This window comes from Trachypithecus francoisi, unplaced genomic scaffold (assembly GCF_009764315.1).
Source record: "Trachypithecus francoisi isolate TF-2019V2 unplaced genomic scaffold, Tfra_2.0 Lachesis_group2, whole genome shotgun sequence".
In the NCBI taxonomy this organism is placed as follows: Eukaryota; Metazoa; Chordata; class Mammalia; order Primates; family Cercopithecidae; genus Trachypithecus; species Trachypithecus francoisi.
This window is the reverse complement of record NW_022681465.1, coordinates 55,005,237-55,024,483: the sequence shown is the minus strand read 5'-3', so window position 1 is coordinate 55,024,483 and position 19,247 is coordinate 55,005,237. Positions and strand designations below refer to the sequence as shown.

Sequence of the window (19,247 nt, the reverse complement as noted above, 5' to 3'; positions counted from 1 at the left end):
TTAAGAAACTCACTCAAAATCGCTCAACTACATGGAAACTGAACAACCTGGTCCTGAATGACTACTGGGTACATAACAAAATGACGGCAGAAATAAATAAGTTCTTTGAAACCAGTGAGAACAAAGACACAACATACCAGAATCTCTGAGACACATTTAAAGCAGTGTGTAGAGAGAAATTTATAGCACTAAATTCCCAGAAGAGAAAGCAGGAAAGATCTAAAATCGACACCCTAACATCACAATAAAAAGAAAGAGAGAAGCGAGAGCTAAAAAATTCAAAACTGAGCAGAAGACAAGAAATAATTAAGATCAGAGCAGAACTGAAGGAGATAGAGACACGAAAAACCCTTCAAAAAAATCAATGAATCCAGAAGCTGTTTTTCTGAAAACATCAACAAAATAGATAGATCGCTAGCCAGACTAATAAAGAAGAAAAGAGAGAAGAATCAAATAGACACAATAAAAATGATAAAGGGGATATCACCACTGCTCCCACAGAAATACAAACTACTATCAGAGAATACTACAAACACCTCTACACAAATAAACTAAAAAATCTAGAAGAAATAGATAAATTCCTGGACACATAAACCCTCCCAAGACTAAACCAGGAAGAAGTCGAATCTCTGAATAGACTAATGACAAGGGCTGAAATTGAGGCAATAATTAATAGCCTACCAACCAAAAAAAGTTCAGGCCCAGATGGATTCACAGCCAAATTCTACCAGAGGTACAAAGAGGAGCTGGTACCATTCCTTCTGAAACTATTCCAAACAACAGAAAAAGAGGGACTCCTCCCTAACTCATTTTATGAGGCCAGCATCATCCTGATACCAAAACCTGGCAGAGACACAACAAAAAAAGAAAATTTCAGGCCAATATCTCTGATGAACATCGATGTGAAAATCCTCAATAAAATACTGGCAACAGAATCCAGCAGCACATCAAAAAGCTTATCCACCATGATCAAGTCAACTTCATCCCTGGGATGCAAGGCTGGTTCAATATACACATATCAATAAACGTAATCCAGCATATAAACAGAACCAATGACAAAAACCACATAAGTATCTCAATAGGTGCAGAAAAGGCCTTCAACAAAATTCAACAACCCATTCATGCTAAAAACTCTCAATAAACTAGATATTGATGGAACATATTTCAAAATAATAAGAGCTATTTATGACAAATCCACAGCCAATATCACACTGAATGGGGAAAAGCTGGAAGCATTCCCTTTGAAAACTGGCATAAGACAAGGATGCCCTCTCTCACCACTCCTCTTCAACACAGTATTGGACGTTCTGGCCAGGGCAATCAGGCACGAGAAAGAAATAAAGGGCATTCAAATAGGAAAAGAGGAAGTCAAATTGTCTCTGTTTGCAAATTACATGATTGTATATTTAGAAAATCCCATCACCTCAGCCCAAAATGTCCTTAAACTGATAAGCAACTTCAGCAAAGTCTCAAGATACAAAATCAATCTGCAAAAATCACAAGCATTCCTATACACCAATAACAGACAAACAGAGAGCCAAATCATGAATGAACTCCCATTCACAATTGCTACAAAGAGGATAAAATACCTAGGAATACAACTTACAAGGGATGTGAAGGACCTCTTCAAGGAGAACTACAAACCACTGCTCAAGGAAATAAGAGAGGACACAAACAAATGGGAAAATATTCCACGCTCATGGATAGGAAGAATCAATATCGTGAAAATGGCCACACTGCCCAAAGTAATTTATAGATTCAGTGCTATCCCCATCAAGCTACCATTAACTTTCTTCACAGAATTGGATAAACTACTTTAAATTTTATGTGGAACCAAAACAGAGCCTGAATAGCCAAGACAATCTTAAGCAAAAAGAACAAAGCTGGAGGCATCATGCTATCTGACTTCAAACTATACTACCAGTAACCAAAACAGCATGGTACTGGTACCAAAACAGATATATAGACCAATGGAACAGAACAGAGGCTTCAGAAATAACACCATACATCTCCAACCATCTAATATTTGACTAACCTGACAAAAACAAGCAATGGAGAAAGGATTCCCTATTTAATAAATCGTGTTAGGAAAACTGGCTAGCCATATGCGGAAAACTGAAACTGGACCCCTTCCTTACACCTTATACAAAAATTAACTCAAGATGGATTAAAGACTTAAACATAAGACCTAAAACCATAAAAATCCTAACAAAAAAAAAAAAAAAAACCTAGGCAATACCATTCAGGACACAGGCATGGGCAAAGACTTCATGACTAAAACACCAAAAGCAATGGCAACAAAAGCCAAAATAGACAAATGGGCTCAATTAAACTAAAGAGCTTCTGCCAGTAAAATAAACTATCATCAGACTGAACAGGCAACCTACAGAATGGGAGAAAATTTCTGCAATCTATCTATCTGACAAAGGGCTAATATCCAGAATCTACAAAGAACTTAAATTTACAAGAAAAAACAACCCCATCAAAAAGTGGGCAAAGGATATGAACAGATACTTTTCAAAAGAAGATATTTACGTGGACAACAAACTTAAGAAAAAAAGCTCGCCATCACTGGTCATTAGAGAAATGCAAATCAAAACCACAGTGAGATTCTATCTCATGCCAGTTACGTGACAATCATTAAAAAGTCAGGAAACAACAGATGCTGGAGAGTATGTGGGGAAATAAGAACGCTTTTACACTGTTGGTGGGAGTGTAAATTATTTCAACCATTGTGGAAGAGAGCATGGCGATTCCTCAAGGATCTAGAACTAGAAATACCATTTGACCCAGCGATCCCATTACTGGATATGTACCCAAAGGATTATAAATCATTCTACTATAAAGACACATGCACACGTATGTTTATTGCAGCACTGTTCACAATAGCAAAGACTTGGAAGCAACCCAAATGTCCATCAGTGATAGACTGGATAAAGAAAATGTGGCACACATACACCATGGAATACTAGGCAGCCATAAAAAGGATGAGTTTGTGTCCTTTGCAGGGAAATGGATGAAGCTGGAAACCATCATTCTCAGCAAATTAACACAAGAACGGAAAATCAAACACTGCATGTTCTCACTCATAAGTAGGAGTTGAACAAAGAGACCACATGGACAAAGGGAGGGGAACATCACACACTGGGGCCTGTCAAGGGGTGGGGGGCTAGGGGAGAGATAGTATTAGGAGAAATACCTAATGTAGATGACGGGTTGATGGGTGCAGCAAACCACCATGGCACATGTATACCTATGTAACAAACCTGTATGTTCTGCACATGTGCCCCAGAATTTAAAGTATAATAATAATAATAAAAATCAAGCACCATGCTAAATGCTTTGTATCATAATCTAACAACATGCCATTCACTAAGCAGTAATCCCAGGAGGTGGGCATTATCATTCCCATTTCATTCCCATCAAGAAATGGCCTTAGAAAGTGACATAGCAACTGGCAGGATCAGAGTTCAAACCCTGGTCTTATCTGGCTCCACAGCCTTGGAAACATTACCCTATTCAGGCTTCTGGTAAATAATTGCAATTCACACTATTTTAATCATAGTAGAGAGGCTTGTTCAGATACAACCTCTCACTCTGTCATCCAGGCTGGAGTGCAGTGGTTTAATTATGGTTCACTGGAGACTTAAATTCCTGAGCTCAAATGATCTTCCTGCATTGGACTCCCAAAGTGCTGGGATACAGCATGAGCCACTGCATCTGGTCTAGATATATTAAAGACAGTCTATAAGATGAACCAGTTGGGTTTACCTAGAAGAGTGACCGCATCTGGCTAAAGCCTTTGAGCATATGTTGTTACTCCACATACCTGTCATAATCTGTAGCATTTTTTGGCAGAAAAACTGGAGGTAAAGAGTTTAATAATACATAAATATGCATATTTATATAAGCAATTAATTTCTATATTAGAAATCTGAACAAATTTAAATTTTTGGCACAGTTTTATTAACCCTCAATTTTACAAGTTTGAAAACTGATAAAACCTACATAACAACTGCTATGGAGAGGAATTTGGCAATGTCTAGTAAAATGACATATTCATTTACCCTTTGACTCAGCAATCCAATTTCTAGAAATCTATCCCACAAAGGCCAGGCATGGTGGCTCATGCCTGTAATCCCAGCACTTTGGGAAGGTGAGGCAGGTGGATCACCTGAGATCAGGAGTTCAAGACCAGCCTGGCCAACATAGCAAAGCCCCGTCTCTACTAAAAATTCAAAAATTAGCTGGGTGTGTTGGCACGTGCCCGTAGTCTCAGCTACTAGGGAGGCTGAGGCAGGAGAATCCCTTGAACCTGGGAGGCAGAGGCTACAGTGAGCCAAGATCACGCCATTGCACTCCAGCCTGGGTGACAGAGCGAGACTCTGTCTTAAAAAAGAAAGAAAGAAATCTATCCTACAAATATACTGGCAAAAATACAAACATACATCTGCACAAGACTGCAAGTTGAAATATTATTTGTAATAGCAAAAGACTGGAAATAATCTAAATGTTCATCAGTGGAGGACCAGTTGAATAATGTAGTGTGCTTCCACAATGGAGTACTATGTAGATATTAAAAGGAATGATGAATATCTACTTATAGTTATGCCTAGTTTAATGACAGGGATGTGTTCTGAGAAATGCTTCATTAGGTGATTCTGTTGTTGTGGAAACATCATAGAGTGCACCCACACTAACCTAGATGGTATAGCCTCCTACACACCTAGGCTATATGGTCTAGCCTATTGCTCCCAGGCTACAAACCTGTAGAGGATGTTACTGTGCTGAATACTGTCGGCAACCGTAAACAATGGTAAGTATTCGTGTATCCAAACATAGCTAAATGTAGAAAAGATGCAGTAAAAATGCAGTATTAAAATCTTTTTTTTTTTTTTTTTTTGAGATGGAGTTTTGTTCTCGTTGCCCAGGCTGGAGTGCAGTAGTGCAATCTCGGCTCACTGCGACCTCCGTCTCCTGGGTTCAAGTGATTCTCCTGCCTCAGCCTCCCGAGTAGCTGGGATTACAAGCGCGTGCCATTACACCCAGCTAATTTTTTGTATTTTTCGTAGAGATGGGGTTTAATCATGCTGGCCACACTGGTCTCAAACTCCTGACCTCAGATGATCCACCCACCTCAGCCTTCCAAAGTGCAAGGATTACCGGCGTGAGCTCCCACACATGACCAGTATTAAAATCTTATGGGACCGCTGTCACTGACCAAAATGCTGCTATGCAGCATATGACTGCATATTGGTATGGAGTGATTTTCTAGATAGAAATACTATATACTTTTACAGCGTATACTTTATATACTATATATCACTATATATACTTTTTTCCACCTCATTTTTATTTTAAGTGAAAAAAGTGAGGTGGAGAAAAGTATATATAGTGTGTTGAAATTTATCTTTAAAGTAACACGGATACATATAAATATTTCTTTACATTAAAAAAAGAAAGATAAGCCACAAAATAAATAAAATGGTTACATAGAGAGAGAGAGGGAGGGGCCTAGATAGAAGGGAGGGAGAAGCCAGATTCCCCAGGGTGAAATGGGTCTATTTTCCAGATTGGGCTCTGGTACCTGTAGATGTTTTAAACTATAAAATAAAATTAAATGAAAATAAAAGTCATTCCTACAAAATAAAAAAGCAAATTAAACAAATGAACTTCAGAATGTATGAAGTCAGCAGCTTAACCACATGGAAAAGGATTATTTCAAGTGACTTCAAAATACAGTGACTTGACTGTACCAGATGAGATATAGTTTGAGAAAGAAACTTCATAAATATCTTAAACTACTTTCTCTATTCATTTGTTAGTGATAATATTGGTACTGCTATTCTGAATCTAATTAATGTGTATATACATATTAATTTGAATCAAATAAGTTTGTCTTTAAATATCAAGACATTCAGCATAAAAAAAATTAAAACCAGAGATAGACATAAAATCAAAGAAATTAAGTAAAACCATATAACCCTAAATTATTACAGATTATTAATATAAATGCTTTAAAAATACATAATTTCTAATTCTGTCCACTGAAAAGGCTGAGAACTAATGCCCATTTTGATGTGAGGAGCACCTTTCCTGCCCAGGTTGTGGTCTCTGCTTCTCATTTCTACTGCAAGGAATCAGGACTCCTTGGAGAAGTAATGGATTCTAAGTTTGTGGATGGGGGGGAAATGTAAAAGATGAGACTGAAACATTTTATAGCAGAAGGCCAAGGAGTTATTAAACATCTTTAACTTTGGGCTGTTGTTCAAGGGACTTAGGGATGAAACTGAAGAAGCTCCCACTGCGCAAAGATGCGGCAGTCTGAGCTGCTGTAAGAATAACAACATTGCACAGGCCCAGTGGTTCACGCCTGTCATCCCAACACTTTGGGAGGCCGAGGCAGGCGGATCACCTGAGGTCAGGAGTTTGAGACCAGCCTGGCCAACATGGTGAAACCACATCTTTACTAAAAATACAAAAAAATTAGCTGGGCCTGGTGGTGGGCACCTGTAATCCCAGCTACTTCGGGAGGCTGAGGCAGAAGAATTGCTTGAACCTAGGAGGCAGAGGTTGCAGTGAGCCGAGATCGCGCCATTGAACTCCAGTCTGGGCGACAAGAGTGAAACTCTGTCTCAAAAAAAAAAAAAAAAAAGAATAATAACATTGATGAATTGTAACACATCAAGTACATGAAAATCTGTACGTTCCTAATGAATAAAGGGAAAGAATCAAGCCTTTCCTGGACAAACTTTTCCTCAGGATACTCAGGTCATTAGTGAGAGTTTCCCTCTAGAGAAGTATTTTAGAAAATAAATGAAGAAGAAATGGTAGAATTAGCATATTACCATGTTACCAATATCTAATGACAGAATGGTTGTAGCCTATGATCATTAGATATTATATGGCCTTAACATGAGAAATTTTTACCAAAATATCAAACCTTCATCAGCTGGGCGTGGTGGCAGGCGCCTGTAATCCCAGCACTGTGGATCACCTGAGGTCAGGAGTTTGAGCCTGGCCAACATGGCAAAACCCCATCTCTACTAAAAATACAAATATTATCAGGGCATGGTAGCAGGGGCCTGTAGTCCCAGCTACTTGGGAGGCTGAGGCAGGAGAATCGCTTGAACCCGGGTTGTAATGAGTCAAGATTGCGCCATTGCACTCCAGCCTGGGTGACAGAGCAAGACTCCATCTCAAAGAAAAAACAAAATCAAACTTTCATCGTGTCAATTTTTAGATGTAACTGTCAGATTACAAGAAATATAAAGGACAGGAGAACACATTAATCAAGGTTACAGTGAGCAAATACAGAATGTGTAAATTCTATAAAACAAATGACCAGGTTTCTTTAAAAATTAAATTGCAAGATAAAAGAAGGAAGGGAAAATTTTATGTTAAAAGACACTTAAGAGACCTATCACCTATACTGAATCCTGGTTTAATAAATCCCATAAGACCTTCTAGTGAGACAGGATGTGGAAGCAGAACAGTGATATCGGTGATCCCGACCCTGTGTAGGCCTAAGCTAATGTATGTGTTTGTGTCACAGTTTTTAATAACAAATTTAAAAAATAGAAAATAGCTTATAGAATAAGGTAAGGACATAAAGAAAAATATTTTTGTACAGCTCTATAAAAGGCTTGTGTTTTAAGCTCAGTATTATTACAAAAGAATCAATAATTTTTTTAAGTTTATAAAGTAAAAACATTACAGTAATCTAAAGTTAATTTATAATTAAAGAAAGAAATTTTTAAAAATAAATTTGGTGTAGCCTAAGTGCGCGGTGTTTATAAATATATGGTAGTGTACAGTAACGTCTGGGGCCTTCACATTTGCTCAGCACTCACTCACTGACTCACGCAGAGCAACTTTCAGCCTTCTAAGCTCCATTTATGGTAAGTGTCCTATGCAGGTGTACCTTTTTTTTTTTTTTGAGACGGAGTCTCGCTCTTGTCACACAGGCTGGAGTGTAATGGTGTGATCTGGGCTCACTGCAACCTCTGCCTCCTGGGTTCAAGTTATTCTCCTGCCTCAGCCTCCTGAGTAGCTGGGATTAAAGGTGCCCGCCACCACACCTGGCTAATTTTTGTACTTTTAGTAGAGATGGGGTTTCACATTGGCCAGGCTGGTTTTAAACTCCTGACCTCAGGTGATCCATCCACCTTGGCCTCCCAAAGTGCTGGAATTACAGGCGTGAGCCACCGTGCCTGGCCAGATGTACCATTTTTTAATCTTTTATACTGCATTTTACTGTATCTTTTTAATGTTTAGCCATGTTTAGACACACAAATAGTCACCACGGTATTACAATTGCCTACAATTTTCAGTACAGTAACAGGCTGCACAGGTTTGTAGCCTAGGAACAATAGGCTATACCACATACCCTAGGTGTGTAAGAGGCTGTACTGTTGAGGTTGTGTAAGTACACTCTATGATGTTCATACAAGGATTAAGTCATTAGGAATGCATTTCTCAGAACATATCCCATCATTAAGTGATGCATGACTGTAGATAGATGATGCTTGGGATTTTCTTCAAAACAATCCAGGCATATGGGGGAGTATAGAGAGGTATTGATAAAGCAAGAGTGTCTGTGAGTTGATAATTGCTATAGCTGGGGGTGAGGGGTCCTCGGGATACACTGTACTATCCTCTCTTGTTTTATAGGTTGGTGCAAAAGTAACCGCGGTTTTCGCAATTACCAACCTAAATACGTACTTTTGAAATGTTTGTGTATCTTGAAATTTTCTACAATAAGAGATGGTTAAGAACTTTCACACGTAAAATGTTTTTCATAATTTACTCTCTCTACTTAGATGAATTAGTGTTTACCTAACAACCAAATGATGAAATTCACCATCATAAAGATACTTATTATCATTAGTTATTCTTCAAGTACAGGAAGGGGACATTAATAATTAGCTTATAGTGGCCAGGCATGGTGGCTCAGGCCTGTAATCCCGGCACTTTGGGAAGCCAGTGGGTGGACCGCTTGAGCCCAGGAGTTTGAGATCAGCCTGGACAAGATGATGAAACCCTGTCTCTACAAAAAAAAAAAAAAAAAAAATTAGCCAGGTGGGCATGGTGGCACGTGCTTGTAGTCCCAGCTACTTGGGAGGCTAAGACAGGAGGATCACTTGAGCCCAGGAGGAATAGGTTGCAGTGAGCCGAGATCGCATTACTGCACTCCAGTCTGGGCAGCAGAGAGAGACAGTTAAAAAAAGGAGCCTGCAGAAAGTCTGTTTGGCTGTTATGCCTTATGCTACAATGCATCTAAGGCTGAGAACTATTTCTCCACAAAATTAAGACTGTGAAGTTACACTTAGGAGTGTTTCTTATAAGTAGGCTCTGTAATTATTTTTTTACTTAAATTGGGTCACATGTTACTTATTTTATTAAGAAACAAGATCACTATCTCTGAATGAATAAGCTTAGGTGCCACCAATACACGTCCCAGATGAACCAACAAACCTAGGAGAAAAGAGTGATGGAGCAATGTCACTTACCTAGCTGTCTCCTCAAACTGTATGTCATCCACTGAGGCTGTAACACAGGAAACTCCAGCATGTTTCTCAGCTTCAAAAAATACGTAAAAATGTGCTGCTTTAGTGGTGATATTAGAATATTTCAGTATAAGGGAAAGGAATGAAATGTAAGTGCATTGATCTTAGTCACCCATCCCTCATTCATTATAGCACCACTGTGCCCACAATTTGTGTATCAACTGGCTCCTACAAGCTACTCTGCTCTGTTATGTTTCTACTGTATGGTAATTACTGCACTTCATCCTAAATTTTAACTTACATGATCTTGTATTTGAAATTTAATACCAATATCCCACAAATCTAGCTATTGAAATAGCAATTTTAGTAAGTTGGTACTGACTTTAAATATTTTAGCAGGTACTATCCTTGTTTTAAAATCAAGGCATCATAGGTTAAATGATTTTTTTTTTTTTGACGGAGTCTCCCTCTGTCGCCCAGGCTGGAGCGCAGTGGCGCCATCTCGGCTCATTGCAAGCTCCGCCTCCCGGGTTCACACCGTTCTCCTGCCTCAGCTTCCCGAGTAGTCGGGACTACAGGCACCCGCCACCACGCCCGGCTAATTTTTTTGTATTTTTAGTAGAGACGGGGTTTCACTGTGTTAGCCAGGATGGTCTTGATCTCCTGATCTTGTGATCTGCCCGCCTCGGCCTCCCAAAGTGCTGGGATTACAGGCGTGAGCCACCGCGCCCGGCTATGTGAATGATTTAACCACTGTAAGCACTCAGTGGTATGGAAAACCCCGAGTCATCCCAAATCAAAGAGGATCTTCTCTGGGTATCAGAGAAAGAGAGATGGGCACACAGTAGATATTTGGTCAATATTTATTTTATTATTACCAAATTTATGCCAAATTCAGTATACATTAATTACCTTGAAGGAGGAGTATTGAGTAGGGTGAGAGAGTTCAGGAAGAAGCTTGGTTATTTCCATGTTCTATGTCTGCATGTAATTTGCTCAGATTTTTTTTTTTGATTGCTGGATTTGCTTTACATAAAAAAATACCAGAATTTATACTCTGTGGGAAAGATTTTGACATGTGCTTCTGCCAGATTTGATTTTGAGAAACAGTCAATTGAAAGCCATACAGATTATATTGGCTTTATAAGAACTTTTGACCTCATTTTAGTTTTGGAGACTTCAGTCCTGGTGCCACATGATTAAGAAAAAAGAGTAAATTGTACTGAATTTGTCTTCCTTTTGTGTACTGGATCATTATAACCACCTATGTATTAATTGATAGTCCTAGGTAAGAAGACATGAGAGATACTCCACTGGGCACGTATTTAACACATTCCTTTCTAGGATCTAATTCTGCAGAAAATTGGACATTCAAATGTTACTAGTTGGAAGGAACCGTCCTTCCAACTAGTTCAGGGAAAGGAAGGGAATATGGAAGAATTGGACTGTAGGAAGGCTCAAGGTGGACTCAATTGAATTCAATGCACCAAACATTTGTTAAGTTCTTGCTGATTTCCAGACACTGAGTTGAATGAGTTATTACTATTTTTTTTCCAGACAGAGTCTCACTCTGTCACCCAGGCTGGAGTGCAATGGTGCGATCTTAGCTCACTGCAACCTCCGCTTCCCGGGTTCAAGTGATTCTTCTGCCTCAGCCTCCCGAGTAGCTGGGACTACAGGCGTGCACCACCATGCCCAGCTAATTTTTTGTATTTTTAGTAGAGACAGGGTTTCACCATATTAGCCAGGATGGTCTCAATCTCCTGACCTTGTGATCTGCCCACCTCAGCCTCCCAAAGTGCTGGGATTACAGGCGTGTGCCAGTGCATGAGCTCTGTCTTTTAAGCAGTCCACTCCGTGGCACTTAGAGATCCAGCCATAGTCAGTACCCTTTTAGAGCTTAAGTTTTGCAGGGAACTACTGAAACCTTGCAAATACATGCTTAAATCATTGATTAAAGAATACTTAATAAACACTCATTCCAGTTACTTGACATGAGGGAATGGGATGTTGAGGTTATTAATTCTTAGTAATAAAGTGTTATAATATAGACCAACATGAGTATCTTGAATATTTTTTTCTTTTTTTTTTTTAAGAGACGAGGTCTCTATCACCCAGGCTGGAGTGTAGTGGCATGATCATAACTCACTCCAGCCTCGAACTCCTGGGCTCAAGTGATCTTGCCTCAGCCTCCTGAGTAGCTAGGACTATAGGCATGTGCCACCACAGCTGGCTAACTTTTAAAAAATTGTTTAAAATATTTATTGTAGAGACAGGTTCTCATGATTTGGCCCAAGCTGGTCCCAAACTCCTGGGCTCAAGTGATGCTCCCGCCTTGACCCCTCAAAGCACTGGAATTACAGGCGTGAGCCACCATGCCTGGCTGAGTTATCAATTGTGAATGACTTAAATGATAACTAAAATGCAGTAACCAGTAAAAAAAAAAAAAAAAATTAAACTTTTATTGTTTATATTGGGTATCCTGTATATATAGCACAAGGTTTCTTAAGGGATCAAAAAGTAATAAACTCATGACAGTTACTTTTTATTAAGCATTTATTATTGATCAGGCACTGGACTAGTCATTTAAGCATGTTAATTACATGAAGTTGGTACTATTGTTAGCTCCCTTTTATAAATAAGAACATTTAGATTTAGAAAGATTAAATGCACTGTCCTAAATAGTGATTTTGACTATAAAAGCAATAGGAACTCTCAGGAAAGAGGTTAGACAAACCGGAGAACACTACCAGAGAAGTATGTGACTCAATATGGGTTTCAGGAGCTCAGTAATCATGATTTATGCTATTGATTTTCAAGGGTCATTAAACTAAAAGAAAAAAAAATATGGGGAACACCATAGGGTCCTGGTTTCACGTGTCATTACGTGCGTGCTGTGTTTTTAAACAAGTGTCAATTAGATGACATGAACTCACAGGACTGGCTTGTTCTGGTTCTTGATTTTTGATTGCCCTTCGTACAGTGTACCAGCAGAAGTGGAAAACCCTAAAGCTGTTTCTGATTTCCTGGGAAAACTAAGAGAAGCTAAGTGATTGTAAAGTAAGTATGAAATGATGACTGATAAAAATAGTGGTAACCTTCCTTCATTCCTTCCTTGCTTCAGCAGATATTGATTGAGCACCTGTGTTATGCAAGGCAGCCTCTGTGTAAGGTGCTGGCAATGGGAAACAGCCAGGACCCCTGCTCTCATGGAGTCTAGTGGATGAGCCAGAGGTTAATTAAATGGATATTGATATGGTTTGGCTGAGTCCCCACCCAAACCTCATCTTGAACTGTAGCTCCCATAATTCCCACATGTTGTGGGAAGGAACTGGTGGGAGATAATTGAATCATGGGGGCGGATCTTTCCTGTGCTATTTTCATGATGGTGAATAAGCCTCATGAGATGTGATGGTTTTATAAGGGGAAACCCCTTCTGCTTGGTTCTCATTTTCTCTCCTGCCGCCACCATGTAATGAGTGCCTTTCACCTTTCCCATGATTGTGAGGGTTCCCCACCCACGTGGAACTGCGAGTCCATTAAATCTCTTTTTCTTTATGAATTACCCAGTCTCAGGTATGTCTTTATCAGCAGCATGAAAACGGACTAATACAAATATATAAGGACAAAATGGACTAAGTGCTCTGAAGAAAACAGGGATTTTATGAGAGTCAGTAACTGAGATGATACACTAGGTGGGGTGTCCAGGAAGGCTTGAGGGCAGCAGAGGGGAGGGCCTGCTGAGCAGAGGGAACAGTAATTACAAAGGTCCTAGTGACTACCATGCAGTGAGTAGGAGGGAGAGTGGGTGAGATGAGGCTGGAGTGAAGGCTGAGGATAGGCTATGCACAGTGCCTTGAAGCTCTTGGTTGAAAGTTTTTGTAATTATTATTCCTCAATATATTGTTGCACTGCCTTCTGGTCTCCACTGTTTCTGATGAGGTCAGTGGTAATTCTAATTATTGTTCTCCTATATATGGTGTTTCAGTCTGGCTGCATTCAAGATTTTCTCTTAATCATTTTGACTATCATATGCCTGGATATATTCTTTGTATTCGTTTTTCTTTCTTTCTTTCTTTTTTAAATTGGAGACAGAGTCTCGCTCTGTCATCCAGGCTGGAGTGTGGTGGCACAGTCTTGGCTCACTGCAACCTCTGCCTCCTGGGTTCAAGCGATTCTCCTGCCTCAGCCTCCTGAGTAGCTGGGATTACAGGCGTGTCCCACCATGCCCAACTAATTTTTGTATTTTTAGTAGAGATGGGGTTTCACCACGTTGGCCAGGCTGGTCTTGAACTTCTGACCTCAGGTGATTTGCCTGCCTCGACCTCCCAAAGTGCTGGGATTATAGGTGTGAGCTACCGTGTCCAGCCTGTATTAGTTTTTCTTGATGTTCTATGACCTTGAATCTGTAATTGTATGTCTTTCACCATATTTGGAACTCTAATTACATTTACGTTTTATTTTTCCACAAATCTCTGATACTTTATCTTATTTATGTCTTTTTTTTTTTTGAGACAGGGTCTTGCCCTGTTGCCCAGGCTGGAGTAAAGTGGTGGAATCATGGCTCACTGCAGCCTCGACCTCCCAGGCTCAAGTCATCCTCCCACCTCAGCCTCCTGAGTAGCTGGGACTACGGGTACATGGTGCCATGCCTGGCTAATTTTAACATTTTTTATTTTTTATTTTTTTGGTAGAGACAGGATCTCCCTATGTTGCCCAGGCTGGTCTTGAGTTCCAGGGTTCAAACCATCCTCCTACCTGAGCCTCCCAAAGTGCTAGGATTACAGGCATGAACCATTGTGCCTGGCCACACTTTGTTTATTTTTAAAATTCATTTTTTTCTATTCTTAGATTGGATAATTTCTAGTGATGTATTTTTGCATTTACTAACTCTTTTCTCAGTCATGTCCATTCTGCTGTTAAGCCTAGCCATTGAGTTTGTTATTTTAGACACTATATTTTTCAGTTCTGGAATTACCATTTGGCTTTCAAAAAATAGTTTCTATTACTCTGCAGAAAGGTACTGCCTTTTCAATGTTTTTTTTTTTTTTTTTTTCTTTTGAGATGGAGTCTCACTCTTTTGCACTGGCTGGAGTGCAGTGGTACAATCTCAGCTCACTGCAATCACCACCTCCCAGATTCAAGTGATTCTCCTGCCTCAGCCTCCCGAGTAGCTGGGATTACAGGTGCCTGCCACCACACATGGCTAAGTTTTGTGTTTTTAGTAGAGACAGGGTTTCATCATGTTGACCAGGCTGGTCTCAAACTCCTGACCTCAAGTGATCCACCGCCTCAGCCTCCCAAAGTGCTGGGATTACAGCAATCTTTATTATCATATTTTTCATTATATTCTTGAGCCCAGTTATACTAGTTGCTTTAAAATCCTTGAAGCTTAATTCCAGCATCAGGGTCATCTAGGGATGAATCTCCATTGATTGTCTTTTCTCTTAAGAATGAATCATGTTTCCCTTTGTATGTCAAGTAATTTTGAATAATATCCTAGCCATTGTGAGTGATCCATTGTAGAAACTGTGTTTCTCAGAAAAGTGTTGGTTTTGTTTTTGGTTTTGTTTTTTAAAGCAAGCAGTTAACCTGACCAAACTGAAACTATAATCTGTCTACCTAGAGATGGACACAACTATTTTTAGTTCTTTTGGCCTCAACCAGGAGGTCTGGAGTACGTCCTAGTATACATGATTCAAGATTTGCCAGATATCTGGACAAAGATGATAGTTAGATTTTAGGGCTCTCTCTCTCTCTCTGGCTCTTTCCTTTCTGGAACTTTCCCTTTTGTATTTCAGTAGCTGTACTTTTCCCAAACCCTGTCTTTGAACTCTTCAAACCAGCAAGGCTATGGGTTTACCATCAGAACCATAGCTGGGAGCAGACTGGCATTTTCTTTCAGGCTTCAAGTCATTTAAAAAACAAACAGAAAAAGCCAACACCATTTTGTTCTTTCATGTGTTAACTTTCAAGTGTTCTAAGCCTACTTTTGTTCGCTTTTCACCTGCTTTAAGTCTCTTTTATTTAGTGTTTTGCCCAGAGTTTATAATTATTATCTGTGGGAGATTTTTTAATAGGAAGCACTTGAACATGTTAGAAAAATCCTTAAAGCCCTTGGTGAAGAAAAGAAAGGGAAAAATGAACAAAACATATGACATGATCAGATTAGCATCTTCAAAGGTTACTTTAGAAGCAGTGTGGAGAGGAGACCAGAATGAATGGAGACCGCTTTGGAAATCACTGCTGAAGTCTGAATGAAAGATGATGAGAGCTTGGACTAGATGGTCGCTTTGGGGGTGCAGCACAGTGCTTGGATTTCAGAGATTCCTTTAGGGGGTAACATTGATAGGACTTGCTCCATGCATAGAGTATGTGAAGGGAGAAGTAAGGTGGAGAGAGAGATATCAAGGATGACTCCTAGACTTTTGACTTGCTCAACTAGAGGAGTTGGGTGCCACTAGATTCACAAATAGAAAACTGTGTGTAAGATGTTCCAAAACAATACACGGACGTGTGAGATAGAGGATTACTCAGATGGCTTCAAGCCTTTAGACTTAAGGAACTGGCCGGGCGCAGTGGCTCACGCCTGTAATCCCAGCACTTTGGGAGGCCGAGGCGGGCGGATCACCTGAGGTTGGGAGTTCAAGACCAGCCTGACCAACATGGAGAAACCCCTTCTCTACTAAAAATACAAAATTAGCTGGGCGTGGTGGCACATGCCTATAATCCCAACTACTAGGGAGGCTGAGGCAGGAGAATTGCTTGAACCTGGGAGGTGGAGGTTGTGGTGAGCCGAGATTGTGCCATTGCACTCCAGCCTGGGCAACAAGAGTGAAACTCCATCTCAAAAAAAAAAAAAAGACTTAAGGAACTGGAAAAATAATGGGGCCACAGACAGAAGTGAGGATAGTGAGAATATTTCATCTTTCTTTAAATATTGAGAAGACATTTTAGAATCCAGCAGTGCCTAGGGGTCATAGCAATGCCTTGGGGCCATGACTGGGATTGCAGTAATGTGGCTAAAAAGATAATCCTGGCCTATAAAAAACTCTGAGAAAATCCCAGAGAAATCAGTTTTGTATTACTATACAGATTCAGTTACACCTTGGCTAAATAATGTCCTCTGTTTATGTGGTGCCTCGGGTCACCACAGAGTGTTTAACACAGGCGTTATTCATATTGCCCAAACCAACTTTATCACACAGGTTTTCTTAATATTAGTAATATTAATGTTATCAGTGATTAATATTATACTACTAATAGTAATGTAAGTATTAAGGTATAGAGTAATTGATTGTCAGTTGAATCTTTCCATGGTTTCGAAAGATGTCAGGTCATAGAAATGATGACAACTGCAGGTGGGCCACTGTTTCTCCATCACAAGACAGAGGCACTAAACAAGGTAACTAAAAGTCACTTCAGTGGTCTCATAATGTATTCAGTTGCCTTGGAAATAGGCATCATTATTATTAGCAACCTCAGTGGTTTCTGTATTGTTTCTTTTTCCTACGTGTGGATTAATTTTGTATTCATGTTTCCATTGTTACCTTAATATAACTAATCTCAAATCCTGTTAAAAAAAAAAAAAAAGACTTAAACAAGTCATTGATTTCTCACAGTTGTGGAGGCAGGGAGGTTCCAGATCGAGGTGCTTGCCCGTGTAGGTCCTAGCGAGGGCTCTCTTCCTGGCCTGTGGATGGCTGTCTTCCTGCTGTGGCCTCACATGGCAGAGAGATGCAGCTCTCCAGTGTCTCTTCTTATAAGGACATTAATTGTATGGGACCAGAATTCCACTCTTATGACCTCATTAGCCTTAATTCTTCACTCCAAATAGAGCCACACCAGGGGTTAGGACTTCAATGTATAAATTTCGGTGGGTGGCATGGGGGGCATAATTCAGTCCTTAATAAATGTTTTTGCTATTTTTACTGTCATTCTCTAACAAGAACACAGTGGAGTTTTCCAGAGACTAGGTAAGGGTGTGGTAGCAGCAGGGTGAATGCAGAAGCAGGTATGAGAAGTCAGCAATCCTCCGTTAGCCAGACTTTAGAGAGACTGGCCAGGATGTAACCTATCACCACTCCTCTAGCTACACTTTTGTTCTTGTGGAAAATAGTTATTTCTTTAATTAAAAATGTTATGTCAACATGTAGTCCATTTCTTTTTTAAAAATAATTAACAATTTTTAAATTTCTGTTATAGTAAATGTGATATAAATAGCCTACATAAAAGCTGGCTGGCTGCGGTGGCTCACACCTGTAATCCCAACACTTCGGGATCACTTGAGTCCAGGAGTCTGAGACCAGCCTGGGCAACATAGTGAGACCCCCATCTCTACAAAAGCAAAACAAAACAAAAACCCCCAAATTAGCTGGGGCTGGTGGCGTGTGTCTGTGGTCCCAGTTACTCTGGAGGCTGAGGTGGGAGGATTGCTTTAGCTCAAGATGTTGAGGCTGCAGCGAGCTCTGATGGCACCACCGCACTCCAGCCTGGGCAAGAGTGAGACCTTGTCTCAAAAACAACAACAAACAAACAACCCCGCAAAAGCTCTCTAGGCTCGTCACTTATTTAATGGAATGAAGGAGTCCTGAGAGCCACACATTTGGGAACCGTTGGTCTCGGCCATGCCCAGCGCGGGCACACTGTCGCAACACCCCTACCCCTGGCTGCTCAGGGCTCAGCTGTCCGCAAGTACCTTCCTAGCCTTCCTCCTCCCCACCACCCCCAGCCGCCGCCGCTCCCGCAGCCCGGGCGCCCGCCTACCCGCCAGGCAGGCGGTAGTGTCGATCCACTTGAGCAGCTGCCCAGCGCTCAGCTCGCCGCGGGCAGTGGCGTGCGCTGGCTGGATGGCCTGGCTCATAAACACCTCGCCTGATGCAGGCCGCTCCATGGCCAGGGCTAGAGTGCAATGCCTGTGGCCCCGACGCCCGGCCGTGCCCGCTCTGCCCGCCCCGCCCAGCTCCAAAGGGCGCTGGCGCTGCCTGCCCGGGCCGCGAACCTCTGACCCTCCGGCCGCAGGGAGGTGGGGGCTGCAAGTGAGGGGGCCCTCAGTGTCACCCCCAGGGCTATCGCGAGTGGGGGAAAGTTAGCGCTCTCGGGTCTCGGGAGAAGTCCGGGAAGTGAGCGGGGTCGGGGCTCCCAGGTAGACAGGTCTGGAAGGCGAGCTAGGGCCAGAGTGCGAGGAACATCTTTTGACATAAAAAAGCTGTTACACTTTCTAGAGCTGCTATCTGTGACTGTACAAAGCAGTCCTCATTAGGGAAACAGTGTCTCCAGAAAACCTCCAGCATCTAACTGATTGGTGGATGTCTGAGTGTCAGGGGAGGCTGTGCCAGGGAGCACATTTACGATGGAGAACTGGAAACCCGGAGAAGTGGAGCAAGCAGCTGAGGTGATAGGAGCCGCTAAGCGACCTGGATCACCTTGGCTGGAAGCCAGGGCTCCTGACTATCTGGAATAGCACCGAGAAGCCTAGCCGACTTGCACGAATTGGTGGTGCCTTTTCTTTTTTTTTTTTTTTTTTGAGTCGGAGTCTCGCTCTGTCGCCCGGACTGGAGTGCAGTGGCCGGATCTCAGCTCACTGCAAGCTCCGCCTCCCGGGTTTACGCCATTCTCCTGCCTCAGCCTCCCGAGTAGCTGGGACTACAGGCGCCCGCCACCTCGCCCGGCTAGTTTTTGTATTTTTAGTAGAGACGGGGTTTCACTGTGTTAGCCAGGATGGTCTCGATCTCCTGA

General features: G+C 41.3%; 1 protein-coding gene across 2 annotated transcripts in view; it reads right to left on the bottom strand.

Annotated features, from left to right (window-relative positions):
• Nucleotides 1–18,425, bottom strand: part of ACOT12 (acyl-CoA thioesterase 12) — a 66,589-nt gene extending 48,164 nt beyond the window's left edge. Inside the window, exons 1-2 of one of the 2 annotated variants that reach the window (XM_033179245.1) lie at nucleotides 18,276–18,425; nucleotides 9,513–9,582 (exon numbers count right to left, since the gene is read on the bottom strand). In XM_033179245.1, coding sequence (XP_033035136.1) covers nucleotides 9,513–9,582; nucleotides 18,276–18,402 — 197 coding nt within the window. In that variant the 5' untranslated portion in view covers nucleotides 18,403–18,425. The remainder of the gene's footprint in view (nucleotides 1–9,512; nucleotides 9,583–18,275) is intronic. The other variant, XM_033179246.1, reaches the window with a different exon arrangement.
• Nucleotides 18,426–19,247: the final 822 nt, after the last annotated feature.